Consider the following 17,323-nt stretch of genomic DNA (forward strand, 5'->3'; position numbering starts at 1 on the left):
GGGGAAACGTATTTTTACCTCAGTGTGGAAGACTAGTGACTAGGCTTGGGTAGTTCACTGGCTTTTGCTGTGGTCCTGCAAAAACATATGAGATCATCTTCTACCACATGCAATCTCTGTCCGTCAGTAAGGTAAGCATGATGTTAGGTATGGTCATTTTGTGGAAGTATATTTTTGACCTCACCTGAACCTGCTTTTCCCATTATTTTATTGCTGTAATGATGCGGCAAGTCTTGGCGCTGTAGACTGAAGATTTCTGTTTGTTTTTTTTTTCTCTGTCCCTCTGGAGTATATTAGAATTGCGTCCCTTACATTCCTGCAGGTGGAAGATTTGGGGACAGATCCCTATGCCACATACATTCTCCAGTAACCCAAGCTGGGTTGCTGAGACTTGGCAGTCCCTGGGACTGAGAAGTGACTGGGAGTTCCCTCTCACCAGACTTGCCCACAAGTGATGGAGATGCTGCTCTCTCGAAAGTCCTGCCTGAGCTATTGGGTCTTTCAGCAGTAGTTGTGGGGAGGAGAGGTAGTTTTCTGTTGGCTTCTACAAGAATATAACGACTTGGCCTTTTGTTGAGGGAAGAGAGGGAAATCTTGTGTTATTTGCGTGGCTCCATCTAATTTTAATGTTGTAAAAGCAGAAGTTCTCAGCAGTGGGAACCTATTCCCGTGAAGCTTCCTGCAGCTGGTGACCCGTCCCCTGTCTGAGCAGTTAATGTGTAATAAGCAGCAGAGGTGGCCGCTGGCTCCCTGCAGTGGGTGGTTGAAGCAAACCTTGCACCGCGGTCTGTTTAAAAGAGAACATCTTGGAATGGTCCCTGCCTGTGTTATGAGACAGATGCTGCATGGCCTGTGAGGACTTGCTGTGTGTCCAGGCCCAGCGCCAGGAAAGCACCAGCTTTGCTCAGTTGTTGGTTTGGTTTGTTGGGTTTTTTTGAAGTGCTGTGAGAGCTGTTTGCTCTGACAGCTTCTCATGCCATGTCAGACTGTGCCGAACAGGAATCTGCAATGGGGAGTAATCGGGGCCTGGGGAGAACTGATTTGGTGATGGGGACATCATAGGTTGAAGGGGTCTTTGTCTTGGTGACTGCAGTAAATCCACTTGTAACTAACCTTAAAAATTTCTGCATGGAAAACACCTCCACTGTATGTTACCCGCTCTGATAGCAAATCCCAGCCCAGGTGTACTGAAAAGGGTAGGCAGACCGCTAGGAGCAGCGTGGCTTTTGGCTTTCTGAGCCAGCGCTGAGTTTGCAGAGCTGGTGGTTGAGAAGAAACAACTTCCCTGTAAATGGAGTAGGTACCTTTTGCTCCAGCGTCGCTCCAGCGTCATTGGTGGTGGCTGGGATGTGTGGTAGGCACATGCTGAAATGCGCCCCAGGGTCCTGCTCCCCGAGCCCTTTTCTAGCTAGGTTTTCCTTCCCATGGAAAGCAGGGCAGGGAGGGTGAGAATCGAGCCGGTGCTGACGCGGAGCTGGGATGAGGCTGGGATGCTCACCCAGGCCTGAGAATCAAGAAGTGCTGCTGGGTCCCGTGGTGCAGACAGGGCCACTGAGGGCTGGGTGGGACTCCACACCGCTGTTTTTAGAGCGGCTTTTCAGGTATGTCTGCCCTACAGCCTAGAGGTATGACTGCAGCTCGTTTAAAATGACTCCTCCTCGCTTTCAACAAAGTTTGGCAGGGATGTTTCCAAGGAAGGCTGGTGATGATGATGAGGGAGGTAGTTCCAGTGACCCAGGGTTCAGCTGCCAACTCCTCACCCAGGGGCTGGGGCCGGTTCACACAGCCCGTCCTGCAGCCTGTGTTGCCACAATCGTAGGGCTTCCATTAGCCCAGTCAGCTGCGTTCACACCTCTGGGTTGTGCTGTTGTAGATGTGCCCTTAGAGTAGACTTATGCAGTAAATGAGTTTGTCCTGAGTCCTGCTGGGTGTTGCTTAACATTCCAGCTGTTGTTAATTTTTTTTTTTTTTTAATAAGAAAGTGTATTCTAGGTGCATCTGCTCTTCAAGGGCAACGCAGGATAGAGCTACAGCCTAATCTAACAGTTTCCCATCGTGAATTATAATTTACTTTTGGTTTGCCCAGCAAATTGCCCAGGTTTTTCTTTCAGTATCTAACAGCGATAAGTGACACCAGTTCCTGTTTGTTTTCACAGGCTACGCAGCTGGGAGGAAAAAATGTTTGGCTTTCACAAACCGAAGATGTATCGGAGTATAGAGGGCTGCTGTATTTGCAGAGCTAAGTCTTCCAGTTCTCGTTTCACTGACAGCAAACGTTATGAAAAGGATTTCCAGAATTGTTTTGGGTAAGATTCTTTCTTTAGTCAATGTCATGGTCAGTCATGGTGTTGCTCTCCAAGCCACGAACCTGACACGCTGTCCCTCTTGCTCTGAGAGACTGAAACATTAGGTTAGCAGAGGTGGGTGGTGGGGGAAGGCTGGCTTCAGCTTCCTCACAGTTTTCCTGGCCAGGCCGGGAGGGGTTGGATCCTCTGCTGCTGTGTACAGTACCATTTGGTTGTCGATCCGCTGTTGCTGCCGACGGAGGGCTGCTGTAGTTCATAGCAGTGAAGGGTCAGGCTCGTGCCTCTCCCACCTCACAGCACGTGTGGGGATTTAGGCCCCCCTCAGACTGTGCATTTTGCACATGTTCCTTAGAAAGTGTAAATTCCCACACAAGATGGTAAACGGCACAGGTCCATGGAGGTTTTCTGTGGCTCTCAAGATTCAAGGATGTTAGACAAAACTTGATCGGTAAATATTTAGCAGATCCAGCAGGGTTTATGCAGAGTACCTTGTTTCGGGTATGGGTGCCTTTGTTCAAATAGGACATATCAAGATGTTATTAAAACTTCTCATTGGAAACCCATTCTGATGGAAAGCGAGCATCAAGTAATTAGCTTTCCAGTTAGGTAATGTTGCACGTAATGTTACTTGAAAGCATTGGTAGGCAAAACTATAAGTACCAGTGATTTCTTGTACCAACTGCTGTGACCTTTTAACTTTTTTGAAATACTTCCTAAGAACTTTGAAATTCTGTCTAAATTTGTGTCCCTGAATTGTCAGCAAAGCAAATTCGTCTGTGATAGATTGTAATTGTTTTTTACTTTGTTTGCCTCAGAAAAAAAAAATTAAAAATAATAAGGATTTCTCCTGTTTATGCTGTAGTGTTTCATGGAACTATTTCCCCTGGGGAAAAGTCTGTTGTCAATAGATATTTTCTGCTCTTTCTTTCCAGTCTTGTTGGATTACCTCTCGTCAAAACCTTAGTTCTGAGTAAAAATTTCATGCATCATATTAAAAACTATATATACATATCAGTATTGCTGCTCTTGTCTCAAGAAGTGCTTAACATCATATGTGTAAACCTTTGCCATCTTTAGAAATATTTCCCTCCCCTCCCCTTTTTCCAGAAGCACTCCTTTCAAATATTGAAAGGACAAAAACAAAGCTTTATAGTGCTTTGTATTTACCATGGATTTTTATACATAAATATGGTGCTGACAATTTTGCTTGTCATATTTCTTGGCTACTGTCCTTGGCAGTGGAAAGACTGTGTGAAGGCCCCTTGGATTTATTTTATTTTGTTAACTATAGCAAAGAAGTTTCCAGTATACCAGGGCCTTTGGTCTTGTGCTATCTGAAATATGTTTGCCAAGGTAAAAATGCAGTCTTAACACTGAGCAAATAATGGCTTATCTGAGCCTGCTTCGTTCATCTATAAATGCTTCAAAGTCTTCCCATTTAAATAGCTAAAAAAATTCTACAGTGTATCCCCTTTATATTTCTTTTAGCGTGGATTAGCAGTAGAGATGATTTCTGAAGAAAGCTCGTTAAAGGGAGCGAGTATTGGTGTCATTCCAGTGAATGCTGTTTCTGAAACCTTATCCTACGCTTATGCGGGAGTGTGTTAGGTGGTATTTGTTACTCATTCTTGAAGCTCTGTGACAAAGTTAAGAGCTGAATAAGCTTTTGTCAGATCTCTGAGATCTGTTCCCAAATGTACATTCAAGGAATAAGGAATATCATTATTTCTCCTGCCTCCCTTTCCAATCAAACCAGCCAACCCACTGGAACTGTATGTTGATTTTGTTTGGGGTTTTTTTTGTTTGTTTTGTTGTTTGTTTTGTTGTTTGTTTGTTTATTTGTTTGGGGTTTTTGGTTTTGGTTTGTTTTTTTTTTAAAAAAAAAACAATACCAACTGAAGGTGATGGGACTGTTGTTTTTAGTGCCCCTCTACAGGCAGATTACAACACCTTTTATTTCTACATGGAAGAGTGCTTTCTGAAAGTGAGACCTGGTCTTTAAATGGCAATGTTTTAGCACCCCGCATGAATTGTAATGCCTGAAAAACAGAACTTGAGAACCCTTCTTTTCCATCAGTTGTGCTTCTTGATGTTATCAAATGAGCAGGTGCCTTTATTAACTGTTGTCAAGTGATTTTTGCATTATTTTTTTTTTTACCAGGCTCCATGAGGCCCGCTCAGGAGATATTTGCAATGCCTGTGTCCTTTTGGTGAAAAGATGGAAAAAATTGCCAGCAGGATCCAAAAAAAACTGGAACCACGTTAGTAATTTTATTTCTCCTCCACCCCAAAACTAACTTGTCTCTGCCTTAGTTAGAGAGGAGAGGGGAGGTGCTGGTGAGAGTTTGGGGTTTGCTATTTCCCCCACGCTCTCCCTTCCCACCCTCAGCATCTCTTAAGTCCTTCCTGGAGTATTTCCTGTTACATGGCTCTTATCTGTCTTTGTTTGGCTTACGTGCAAGTGGTGATTATGCAAGCCCGGGATGGAGTCGCAGACTAACTTACCTTGTAATTCCTTGTTTTCACAAGCTCATAACTTTGTCCAAAAGTCTCTTATGACACTCAAAACATTTCAAATTTGGCCTCTGTCCAAAATTGGTCGCTCTCTTTTTTTAGGGTTTAGTTTGGGGTTTTTTTTTAATAGTTTGAACAAGCAAGGTGACTTGCTTGAGCAACACATAAATCAATGTCGTTTAGCCAGACAATTATAATGACTAATATCTCGCAGCTATTCCCACTCATATATTCTGTTTTGAATATATCTAATTCAGTTTGGGCCTAGGGCTGGGAAGATGATCAGGATTCTTTGTGCATGTTATAATCTTTATTCAGGAAGCCCTGATGGTAATGGGAGCCAGAACTATGGTTGCTACTACCACAAGCTTTATTCAGAAGTTAAATTGATGATTTTTAAAAAAACTCCAGGGTAAATGCTTGGCAGACACTCTTAATTGAACCTGTATTGGCTTAAACAACTGTTGTCTACTAAACTGAATTTGTCAAAAATAGGAAGAAGGCAAAAGTTGAACTGAATGTGCTTTCTAAACTAGTTTGCTGCCTTTTCCTACAGACTCAGCGACTTACAAACCAGATTTAAGTGAAACGTAGGAGTGTCAGTGCATAGAGCTGCTTTGGTTTAACTAAATTGGGTTTGAACACCTTCAGCTAAGTCAGTATGGGTACCTTGACAAGGACGTTATCTGGGCATGGTGCAGAAGTATTATGCATGCATTTTCTGTGTTCTAGGTAGTAGATGCTAGGGCTGGACCCAGTCTTAAAACAACATTGAAACCAAAGAAAATGAAAACTCTGTCTGGAAGCAGAATAAAGAGCAATCAAATCAGCAAACTGCAAAAGGAATTCAAGCGGCACAGTAAGTGGATCCAGAGAGATTTTGGCAATAACCTTTGGCTTCCCCTAACACAGTTTACTGTTAACAGGCCAAGCTGAATCACCATCTAGATTCAATTGTGCATTCACACATTTGGGCCCTCCCTGTTTTCACAGCCTCTCGTTCTCTGAGGGCTTGGGGAGAGGGTGGAATGAGGAGGAAGAGCTTGTGTTCAGGGTGGGCTGCGAGACAGAGATGGGGAAGTGGCAAGAGGGAGTGAGGAGCCTGGCTTGAAAGTGCAGGCAATTGTAGCTTACGTCCCACGCTTAAATGACGTGTCTCTAGAAGAAACTTCTTGGGCAAGACCCTCATTGAAACTGAAGTTGGCAGAGGTTTCCCCCTGCTGCCATTTTAATCTCTCTTTTCGCAAGAAGCATTGGTCTGTTGATACTGCTCTCAGCCTCTTTCTTCCATACAAGGTGTTGGCCTAGATGTTTTTCCCTTTAAATTCCTACCACGTTTCCTCTGTACAGTCTCCTTACACCTTCCTCTGCCACTCTTGGTGATTTCTTTCCACTAGCACTTAGACTCTTCAAATAGTTTTGGATTCATAGCTTTCCAACAAAGCCATCTGTCAGTTATGCTCTAAATATATGTTGGTCGTTTAGGTTTTTTCAAAGCAAACTTTCCAGCTTCTTAACTGTTGCTGACTTGTTCTCTCTCTCTTTCAATTATCCTACCTGGCCTGAAGGAAAAGTTCTCAAAGAATCAGTAAAGGCCCTGACCTAGAGAGCTTATATCTTCTCATTCAACATTCTAGAGTTAATCCTTATTTATTGTGTTACTGCAGGTGCTAAAGATGATAACTAAAAGGTAGGCTAGTAGACCCTCTGTTAAGGTGTGCTGCATCTGCACTGAATCCGTAGTTCAGTCTCAATCCAGCAAAAGCTCAATACTACCTATACCCATTGCACTAATGAGAAGAGCTTTGCAAGACTTTAACTGAATGGGTAAGAGAGGAGATTTAAGTGAGAGACAAAGTACTAGGTCTGAAGCACAGATCCCCATCGACTTCAAGGATCTTCCAGTGATTCCAGAGCGGGACTAGGATCTTGTCCAAAGTGTGGCCTGCACAGGCTAAGCTTTAGAGCCAGGAACTGAAGCCTGATACTGAACCTTCCAGTCCCTTGTGTCCAAGGACCCCCTCCAGTTCCAAGGTCTGTCTCCCAAATGCTGACAGGTAGAAATTGGCAAGGGCAAGTGAGCAATGGGTTGTCATCGTTAGGTTTTTTCTTGTTAATTAAAATGTTTGTCTCTCCGTTCCAAATCCACACGTGACATAAGTCAGGAGGATAGAGGATAAGTCATTGGATGCATGTTCTGATTCTTGCATTTATTCTTTCCCCTGCAGATTCCGATGCCCACAGCACCACTTCAAGTGCCTCCCCAGCTCAGTCGCCCTGTTACAGTAACCAGTCTGATGATGGGTCTGACACAGAGATGAGCGCTGGGTCCAGCAGAACACCAGTTTTCTCCTTTTTAGATCTCACATATTGGAAAAGGTAAAAAGCAACGGAACGTGCACTCTGTACAGATAGTAGTTCTCTTCACGTACACAGTACTTGATTCTGCTTCTTCAGGAATTTGTTGTTTTAAGGATATAATTTAAGTCACAGAGTATTATACAATATCTGTCTGCCTTTGGGGAAAAAATGCCATGTGTTTAAGACATTTTCCCCTATCTCCCTCCCGTTCCCTAAATACCACTACTGTTTCTGGAAAATATTTTTATGTTTTGGGGAGTAACGGCTAATGTTCCAGACTGTCATTGTCTTGTCTTAGAACTGTGCTTTGTAGACGTGATGTGTTAACAAGTACAACAGTGCTCTCAGCTTTCCAGCAAAACATAGCATTTGATTTGATTGAGCTGTGATGGTAGACATTAAAAGAAATAAAACGAGTGGGAGGAAACCCACAAGATTTTCTGGGAGCTGATGGGTTTGTTATCTTTTATTGCATGTTGTGACACAGTAATCCCTTGTTTAGCTAATTGCTTTATTGAAATTGTGACTTTGCTGCCTCCTCTCAAGTGGTGTTTGCAAGTGCATTGTAGTCAAGGTTAGTTCAGACCAGATAGTTGTGTATATCTGAAACTTCTCTGGGAAGCAAAATGGGAGACTTAGTTTTGTATAGACATGGGTTTGGAGTTTTTTTTTTCTTCCTTTTTTTTTTTTTTTTTCCCAAAGCAATGTTGCGGATTTAGACACAGACTTGTTTTCTCTCTCTAAGAAAGCAGCCTTTTCCCTCCTATTGTCTGAGCTGGAGGCTCAGAAGAATAGTGTTTTGGCTCAAAATGATTTTTTGCCTTTCTGTAAATTCTGTATATTCTAAACACACAAACTATCTGTCTCTCTTTCTGCCATTTCTTCCAGGCAAAAAGTCTGCTGTGGAATTATTTACAAAGGGCGTTTTGGGGAAGTCCTCATAGACACTCATCTCTTCAAACCTTGCTGTAGCAATAAAAAGTCTGCCACTGAGAAGCCAGAACAAGAAGGACCACAATCTCCAGCAATCTCCACCCAAGAGGAGTGGTGACTTCCTTGGATAGCTACAGAAGGTTATACAGATCCTCTTATTCTCTGGAAAAATACTAGAAATGTGACTGTTCACTTTGGACACCTGCTATGCTGCCAAAAGACTTTTCCCTAGAACTGTTTTGGGTTTTACTGCTACTATTCCACAAACTCTGAAGCCAGTTTGTATCCTTTCAGGAAGACTGTACATAATATTTAAGATGCTGTGGAACACTTAGCAAAGCTGAATGCTGCTGCAAGGTTATCCCTCTAATCTTCCTCGCCTCCTCTTCCCCCCAACCTCGCTTCACAAGTGAGGATGGGGTTTTGTATATTAAAGTATATGTAGTTCATGTTTCTGTATTGAAAGAAGCAGTGGTGTAAGGCATTTTTTAAAGTTGGTTGGTAACCTCCCTTAAATCCCCAAGAAAATATTTCATTCTTAGACATGTATGAGTCAATAAGATGAACTAATACATAGAAATGTTATAAGTCACCTCTCTAGTTATATAAATATATATTTTTTAAGGTGTGGAGATTTCACCCTATACTACTGACGTAACAAAGACAAATATTTCATCCATCCTATGTGACACAGACTGGTAAACTGCAGACATCTCTACTACAAGAGGTAGTTACCCGAAAAGGCCCCCAACATTAAATGCTCCTAAGAAGCCATGGGAGAGCTCTCCTCCTTAGCTGAGGAGGAAGATTTACCTAAGAATTGAATATAGCAAAATGGGAGGCTACTTTGTTGTAACCCAGCAGTGGGCACCCTGGGCTTCATGTAGTAACTGGCTGGTGATTAGAGATGGACCAAGAAAACATCTTGATGCCCAAGTGTAGATGATGGCCAAAACAGAGTAACTGCTATCTGTTGGCCCAGAGCAGCTGAAATGTGACCACAGACCAGACTTCCTGCTGGTTTTGGACCTGACATAGAACCAAACCCCTCACTAAGCAAATCAGGCTCTGGTCCAGGGACGTAATCTGATTGCAGCCTGGGGTCTGGATTCACCATTGCTGTTTTGGAACCCTTCTGCAGCAGTGCTTCTCTGTGTTTGGGTTTGGGGGTTTTTTGTTTGTTTGTTTGTTTGTTTAAACGACCAGCAGATCGATGCTTTTGTGAATACTGGACTTGCTGCAAATTATCAAAAGTTCTGTTAAGAATGGTGCTGTACTGAATCGAGGCAGCTCTGTTTGCATACACGATCAAAAGATAGTATTTTTTACATGAATTCACAGACAAACTCGTGTGCAAACCGTTGTGACGCTCCTTCAAACTCCACTTTGCCTTTAGGGTGGAAGCAGCTTCCTGGAAGAGTGTGCTGCAGTTTTAGCTCCCAATTGCTTCGTGTTCCTTTTATGAAGGTTTAACTCGTTTAAGTTGGGAATTCTGCTTTTTTTGTTTGTTTCTGTTTTTGAGGGGAGGGAGGGATTTTTCTTACTATTACTCTTTTGGGATATTCTACAATGGATTGCTACAAGCTTTCCTTTTTTTGAGAGTCATTGGCATAATACTGTGGTGGGTAGGGCTTAAGACTGGATTTCCATGTAATCTCACTTCCTGAAATGGGAATGGAATGGTTAGCAAATGAAAATATAGGTAGGGAAAGATATGCAGGTTTTAAGAGGAGCCTCTACCCGCAAAGCTTTTTTTTTTTTCCTTTTTTTTTTTTTTCTTTTTCCTCTCCTTCCGTTGGGTAAGCCAACCTCTGGAGAGAAAGAACATCAGGGGAAACAGGGCTTTGACTTATCACAGCCTTACAGCTTAGAGCTTTCATTGGTCTTATTTTGCTTTTCCTAAATTCTCTGAGATTCTGAAGGGACGACAAAGCTGCCTACCTTGCTTTCATCTGCAACCAAACAGAATCATAGAATCATTCAGGTTGGAAAAGACCTCTAAGATCATTGAGTCCAACCATAGATATAATGGATATTTGCTTGTATAATGGCTTAACCAGGTTGGTCACGTCTAATAAGGGCTTGAGCAAGAGTCCTAGCTGTTTCTGCAGACACCTGCTTTCATTTGAATTTGTGTTTTCAGCATCAGTAATTCTGTACACCTAAGGCTGCAGTACTGGTGGTAGGATGTGCTCTGATATGGATCATCTCTTCTGTATTTATTTATTTATTGCTAGATTTCAACCGCCAACTGCTTCCCCTACTCCCTCCCACCTCTTCATTCCCAGTAGTAATGCAAAATGAACTGTATGTAGTCATGCACTTTGTATTAATGTATTAGAAATCTATGGAACCTGTTTTGTACTTTTATACTGTTCAGACACTTGTAATCAAAACTTTTTTTTACTAGGATAATGAATAAATTTAGACTTATTTAGAAAATAAACAACCCCTCTGTTTATTTCAGCTCTGTTCTGTTAATTAGACTTAGTGTTTGAAGCAGCCTAGGCAACCCATGTTTCTATTTGAACAAGACTTGAAGACCTTTTTTTGGGGGGTGGTGGTGAGGTAATTCTCTTCCTATTTAATTTGGAAAGAGGAGCAGAGCAAGGGAAGGAGATGGTGTGTATTATAACAGAGAGCTGTCCCAGTGCAGAATCACACAGCTTTCCCTTGGCACTGTGTGTGTGTGTCAAGCATTCCTTTACTGGGAATGGGTGGTACTGACATTTGATGTTCCCGGGGGGTCGTGCTCTCTGTCTAGCTCACTGGCATTGAGCAAAGGCCAGCTGAAGCAACAGCGTTAAAGTGTTGGTGCTGACAGCATGTGGAACCATCCCTTTCCAGATCCAGTGGAGTCAGTGGAAGAGACTAGCACTCCTCTGCTGAAGCTGGAGCCTGGAATGTTTCTTCCCACGACGGGCGTAGTCAGCTGGATAAGCTCCAGCAGACTGGTGGGAGCAAGGTCCCTGGCAAGAGATGACAGTGAGTAACTGAGTTTAGAAGATGAAGCTATTGCCCGGTAATGGGGAAAACATTGCAACCTTAAGCATGATGGCTTCTTGCAAGAGACCATTACAGACTTTAGTGGAGACACTGATTTATTCCTGCCTGATACGCTCTCTATTTTCTTATAAATTGAGCACAATGATATCCCGAGACTCGTGTAGAAATAATTTCAGTGAAAGCTCTGCATAGACTGCAAGACCACATGATTTTAGTACAAGAGCATCTATTTTGGAGATAACGTAAATATCTGCTGTAGATGTCTAAACATACTTTACACATGATTCGGTTCACCTAAAATGAAAAGCTCTGTGTCAAGTCACAGAAGAGAAGCAGGTGCAGCAAAAAGTGGTTTAAAGCAGTTAAACTTAGTACGTATCCCACTCTCTACAAATTCCACCCTTTTTCAAATAATGAATTCATTTTCCTTCTCTCTTTTACACTGCTGCTGCATGCTGGTGACTACAGGTACTGTCTGGGGAACCTCCAGGTGCTGAGAACACCAGTGTTGATGGACAGAGGACTTTTTTTTGTGGGGCAGATAACCTAATGGATGGCTACAGCTGTGGAGGAGGAAGCTCCTGTGGGAAAGCTGGTGAGGCAGGACTTGCTATCTTCAGAGCAATATGAAATGAAATCAGGAGGCAAAATCCTGGGTAAAGCCCTCCTGTGCTTCACCTGAATCAGCTGTCACCATGACAAGTGTGACATCTGCTAAAATACCTTCCAGTGCAAGCATTATAAAGATGCTTTACAGGGGATCGTATTATACTCAAAAGATGAGAAAAACAAGGCATGTGACAAGAAGGTATTCTGCTGGAGATCCACCATTTCCGAAGCCCAATCTGGGTTGCCTGGTGCTGCTGGTGAAGCATGCGATGACAGATTCTGTTTGCTTTTGTATGGTGCTGCATGAAGAGTAATTTTATTCTGATTTGTACAACGTGGAAATTCCTCTGTGACTTCTACAACACTGACCCTATAACCTGCTTTCTGAGCAGATGACTGGGTGCCATACACCTCCAGTGACCAAACAGTTCGAACTCTCCTGAAGTCATATAAAAATTTAGTTTCAATATGACATAAGAAAAAGGGAAGCACCTAAATGGTTCTTGTAGCACATACTGTCATTTTTAGGCTGTCCAGGTGAGGGGTAAGAGCAGTCTGCCATGTATTCTGCAGTCCTGGTCCTGTGATGGCCAACATCAGAGATGGCACTCCCTTTTGGCTCTTGTTTTCTGTTTCCTTCCCATGGAAATCTGGCCACGAGGGGGAAACGGAGTGCAGGTCCAGGTCCCCTTTTTCAGACACTGGCAGTGGCACCAGGGAAATGCTGCTGGCTTCCTTCATATAAACAGTAAACAAACCCAAAACCTATGCTCCTTTGCAGGATAAGCCAACTGCATCCTGGGCTGTATCAAAAGAAGAGTGGCCAGCAGGTTAAGGGAGGTGATTCTGCCCCTCCACTCCGCTCTCGTAAGACCCCACCTGGAGTACTGCATCCAGCTCTAGGCCCCCAACATAAGAAGGACATGGACCTGTTGGAGAGAGTCCAGAGGGCCACAAAGATGATCAGAGAGCTGAAGCACCTCTCTTATGAAGAAAGGCTGAGACAGTTGGGGTTGTTCAGCCTGGAGAAGAGAAGGCTCCACAGAGACCTCATAGCAGCCTTCCAGTACCTAAAGGTGGCCTACAGGAAAGATGGGGAGGGACTATTTAACGGGGAGTGTAGCAATAGGATGAGGGGTAACGTTTTTAAACTAAAAAAGGGTAGATTTAGATTAGATATTAGGAAGAAATTCTTCACTATGAGGGTTGTGAGCCACTGGAACAGGCTGCCCAGAAAAGTTGTGGATGCCCCATCCCTGGATGTGTTCAATGCCAGGTTGGATGGGGCTTTGAGTAACCTGGTCTAGTGGGAGGTGTCCCTGCCCATGGCAGAGGGGTTGGAACTAGGTGATCTTTAAGGTCCCTTCCAACTCTAACCATTCTATGACAATTATAAATACAAATAATAAATTTATACAAATACAATATAAATACAAATAATAAATTATTTGTAAAGCTGTTGAGGTATCTATTTGGTTGCAATAGGCATCATGTAGCAAATCTAGTCTTTTCAGCAAACTCTATTTTGCTCTTTGAAGGACAGGTTGCAGTTGGTATTTCTATTGGAAAGTCCATGTTTGCATTGACCTGCAACGGCTTCGAACGCTGTTGGTGTGGAAGGCATTAAGTTACACAGTTACGGGCCTGCAGAGAAGAGGGACTGACACACTCTGGGAGAAAAAATGCCACACAAAACACTTGTGTACTTCCAAGTCCTGAATATATTTGAAGGGAATGCGGCACTAACCTTCCATGCCATCTGTCGTAATGAATTTAAGTTTTGTTTTTCTGTTATATTAGCGAGAGTTATTTGGAGGATATTTTCTAAGGTACCTGAGAGAGAGGTTGTTGCTAAAGGAGCCCGTGACACCTGCTTTGCCCTACCTTCCTGCCCAGCAGAAGACGGACTGGAAGGGGCAGGCTGCCCAGGTGCCCCAAGCCTTCAGCTCTGGGCACGGAAAACGGCTGTTCTCCTCCCGCTCGGCCCTTGTCCCTCACCCGCGGCTGCGGCCTCCTCTTCACCGCGGACGCTGGTTCAAGCGGTCGGGGCCTCGGTGTAGAGCCCGGCCCCAGGCAGGGGGCAGCGGGGTTTCGCAGACGATGGCTTCTTCGGGAACGGCGGCGGTTCCCCCCCGATCAGGGGCTGCGGCCCGCCCCGGCCCCTCCCGGCGGCCGCGAGGTGGCGCTGGCCCCGCCCCGCCCCGCCCCGCCCCGCCCGGTACGGGGGGCGTTGGGGCGTTCAGTGAGAGGGCGGGAAGTGGCGGTTTCAGCCGTTGGCCGGCGGGCCGCCGCCGTGAGGTGTAGCCGGGCTGCCGCCGCCGGCAGCGCCGGTAACGGGCTCTACGCGCCCGGTCCCTTGCCCGGGTGGTACCAGGGCGCCTTGCGGGAGTTCCCTACTCAACCCAGGCGACCCGGCTTTTAATTGCCCTCATGGCCCCTGTGCTTGTCGGGCGCTGGCAAGAGCTAAGCCACCCGGTGGCATTCGGCTCTCCATACCACACCTGACACGGCCTGCCAGCTCTGCTCGCGAGCCACAAAAAATGAGCATAAACCTCCTCCTCCCCCTCCTTTTCCTCGCCTCGTGCTCCTCTCTGCTGTGGCAGGAGTTCACGAGGCTGGGTCTTTAATCGCTCTCCATCACAGCGACGAGTTAGCAGATAAAGAAAGCAGAAAAAAATGTTTTTACCTGCGAAAACCTAGCGTCTGGGCTTGTAACTGGCTAACAAATTGGCTCCTGCTGGGGCTCTGACCAGCTGGTGGTGGTTTGAAGCCAGCCAGGCAAATCAGCTGGCAGACGGGGCTGGAAGTTGCAGAGAGCTGAGCTTGGCTGCTGGGAGCTCTTCCTTGCTGACCACGTTCCAAAAAGTACACGTGAGTGCACCCCGGAGAGGCTGTGTGCCTAACCCCAAAGAAGAGAAACGGGGGAACGGAGGCAGAACATCACGTAGGTACAGGCAGCTCTTACTTTGCTTGGATCGGCGTGCCTCAGCAAAGCATTTAGCCTGCCTCAGTAATCTCTTGCCTGTGAAGAATAACCATTTGGTGTGCTTAAAATGAGGGGAGTTTGGGGGGAGTACTGGATGTGGGGCCTATTTCTGAGGAGGGCTGGCCAGAAAGAGCTCTGGGGACACAAGGAGTGAGGGAAAGAGGCCAAGGAAGAGGCAGCATTTGAGCCTCTTTGGCCACAGGGAGTTTCAGAGCACCTTTATAACTAAGAGTACCAGCCTGGCTCAGAAAGGCTCCACCGTGGCCGTAGGTAATATTGCTAGAATTACACATGCACCTAAGGTGGCTATTGAGAAGCTCTGACAGCAGCTTCAAGGGTATGGGAGATGCTTCTTTGTTGTCTCAGAGATTTTACCTGCCATCGGCAGAACAAAGCAACTGTCCCGGTTCTAGTTTAATTGTTTGTTTGTTTGTATTCTGTTTTAATGATGGTCAGTTGTTCCTTATGTGGGTTTTATTGTGAGCATCATCATGGCTCCAAGGCTCTTAAGAAGAGGAGAAGAGAGAACAGAAAGCATTATGAGCCTAGATTGTGTTCAGCACAGATCAAGGGTGGATTCCAGTTAGCCAGCATGATTTTGGACACCACAAGCTGCTGACTGTCCAGTCGGGCTCGGTGTTGTATCCTCTGACTGATCGATGTGCAGGTGTTTGGAGTAGCTGCACCATGCCTTCTCAAGCATGTTCCTGCTGACCTGGTCTTGTCCCTGTCCTTTGTCCCTCTCCTACATCTTAAGAACTAGAACATGGTGAGGGGGTAAGGAAAGGAGCAGTGCTCCCAGTTTGTTGAAAAGATTGTGAAAAGCTTGTGTGGCAGGGAAGGAAGTGGCTGGATATTTTCTCTGGATGACTTCAGATGGCTTGTGTGGTGGATGTGGAGAAGCTTTTCACTCACCCTCCATCTCTCCCTGTCACCTTGCCAGAGTTGCCTGCCACTTGTAGAGGGCAGCTTAAGGCAAAGAGAGACAGGCTTAAAAACACTTTAAGGTGAGGGGGCTAGTGTTTTGTATGGAAATGCCTATCATTAAATGCTTTCCTGAAGGAAGAGGTGTAGGTTGTTTCTCCACTGTGAAGAGGGAGAGTAAAATTCCAGACTTCACACCTTTGCAGACCCTTTGCTTGGGTATCACTTCTTGTCCTTTAAATGACCACAGACGAACTAAGAAAAGCAAACCACCTGAAACTCTCCGAGCACTGTTTCCCATGTCCTCCCTGCCCTGCTAGGCACAAGGACTCCCTCTCCTTTGGATCTAAATTCTCCTTCCATTTTTGTTCCTCCAGTCATCTGCATGATTGCTCTTGGGTTGGCACCCTTGCCAGGCTGTGACCCTTTACAGGGCACAAGTTAGGCAGCCTCTTCCTTCCCCTGGACACAGGTCCCTGATTGTCACCTGCCCAGAGGTAAGCTGTTGAAGAGGCTGGTGACACTGTAGTACTCTTTGTCCCCTAACTACAATCTAGCTTTTCATATGTAGATGACAGATAAAAGACAGAAATACTCAGATTTTCTTTTTTTTTTTTTTTAATTGGAGGGACCAGAGGTACTATTATAAAATAATAAAAAATCCATTACTTTTTGTCAGTCATCATCCAAAATTCCTGTATTGTAGCAAACCTTCTTCCCTGGCACCTTTATGTCTAACTAGGAGGGAGGTCAAAAGTAAGAACACAGAAGCATTAGTATTACTATAGCAGTGCCTGGTAAAACCACTTTCATTAAGGACCTCTCATGTTTTCACATAAACTCTTATTTTCAGATTGTAAAACTCAGCCATAAAGCTCACCTTCTTCCTGACACCAGGCACTTAAGGTTTAAGACAATCAGCGCTCCAGTCAATCAAATTTCTGGTTAAAGCAAAGTCCTAAAAATCCTCCTACATATTCTAATTTGAATTTGCTCTTTTTACACTCTCTGTAGATTTCCAAATTAAATGCAAATGAACAACTAGTATATTTGATTTGTTACCTTAATTTTTTTCTTGCCTTAAAGCAGGTCTAATACTAATGGGTGCTGAGGACCCATCAGAAACCCAGCTTCTTCTTTTGAAGATGATAGGAAAGCCTTTTTAGCAGGGGAGGGGGCTAGAGGACCCCTCTGTGCTCATTTCGGCATGCTGTCAGGGTCCTACCTCCTGGAGCAATAGGAAATGCTCAATCTGAGGACTAGTAAGGGAATACCCAGGCCATGGGGAGTCCACTTTGAAAACTACAAAGGGATCATTGCTTTGGGAAGCTTTAGCAAAATCCTGGATATCATTTTTAAATGACTGAGAAGCACCAGACTGGGATTCCTTTAGATATGCACAAGGTCCCCAAACAGAGACCACCTTAATGTCCCTCTCCAGTGTGAGGTCTCTTTCAAAAATATTTCAGTGGTCTGATGGACAGACATTTATATATATTACTTTAAATTCTTTCTGTGTTATTTTGAAAATGTTTCTCCAAAAATGAAGCTGTATTGAAAACAGCCAAGAAGTAACTTTACTTTCTGACTGCCCTTTGGATCCAACCACAAAACTGGCTTGAATGATGAGATCCAAACCCTGCAAGCTTCCTTCCTGACTCACAGTCACTTGTAAGAAACTGAA

General features: G+C 44.5%; 1 protein-coding gene across 1 annotated transcript; it reads left to right on the forward strand.

Annotated features, from left to right (window-relative positions):
- Nucleotides 1–2,178: 2,178 nt before the first annotated feature.
- Nucleotides 2,179–8,484, forward strand: SINHCAF (SIN3-HDAC complex associated factor; the record flags this gene model as incomplete). The annotated part of the gene is made up of 5 exons (XM_082487690.1): nt 2,179–2,306; nt 4,468–4,567; nt 5,553–5,679; nt 7,049–7,199; nt 8,070–8,484. 5 exons carry the CDS (start codon nt 2,179–2,181, stop codon nt 8,230–8,232), a joined length of 669 nt encoding a protein of 222 aa, XP_082343816.1. The 3' UTR covers nt 8,233–8,484.
- Between the last annotated feature and the right edge of the window lie 8,839 nt (nt 8,485–17,323).

The sequence above is a fragment of the Vanellus vanellus genome (genome assembly GCF_965231255.1).
Source record: "Vanellus vanellus genome assembly, chromosome: 1".
NCBI classification, from domain to species: Eukaryota; Metazoa; Chordata; class Aves; order Charadriiformes; family Charadriidae; genus Vanellus; species Vanellus vanellus.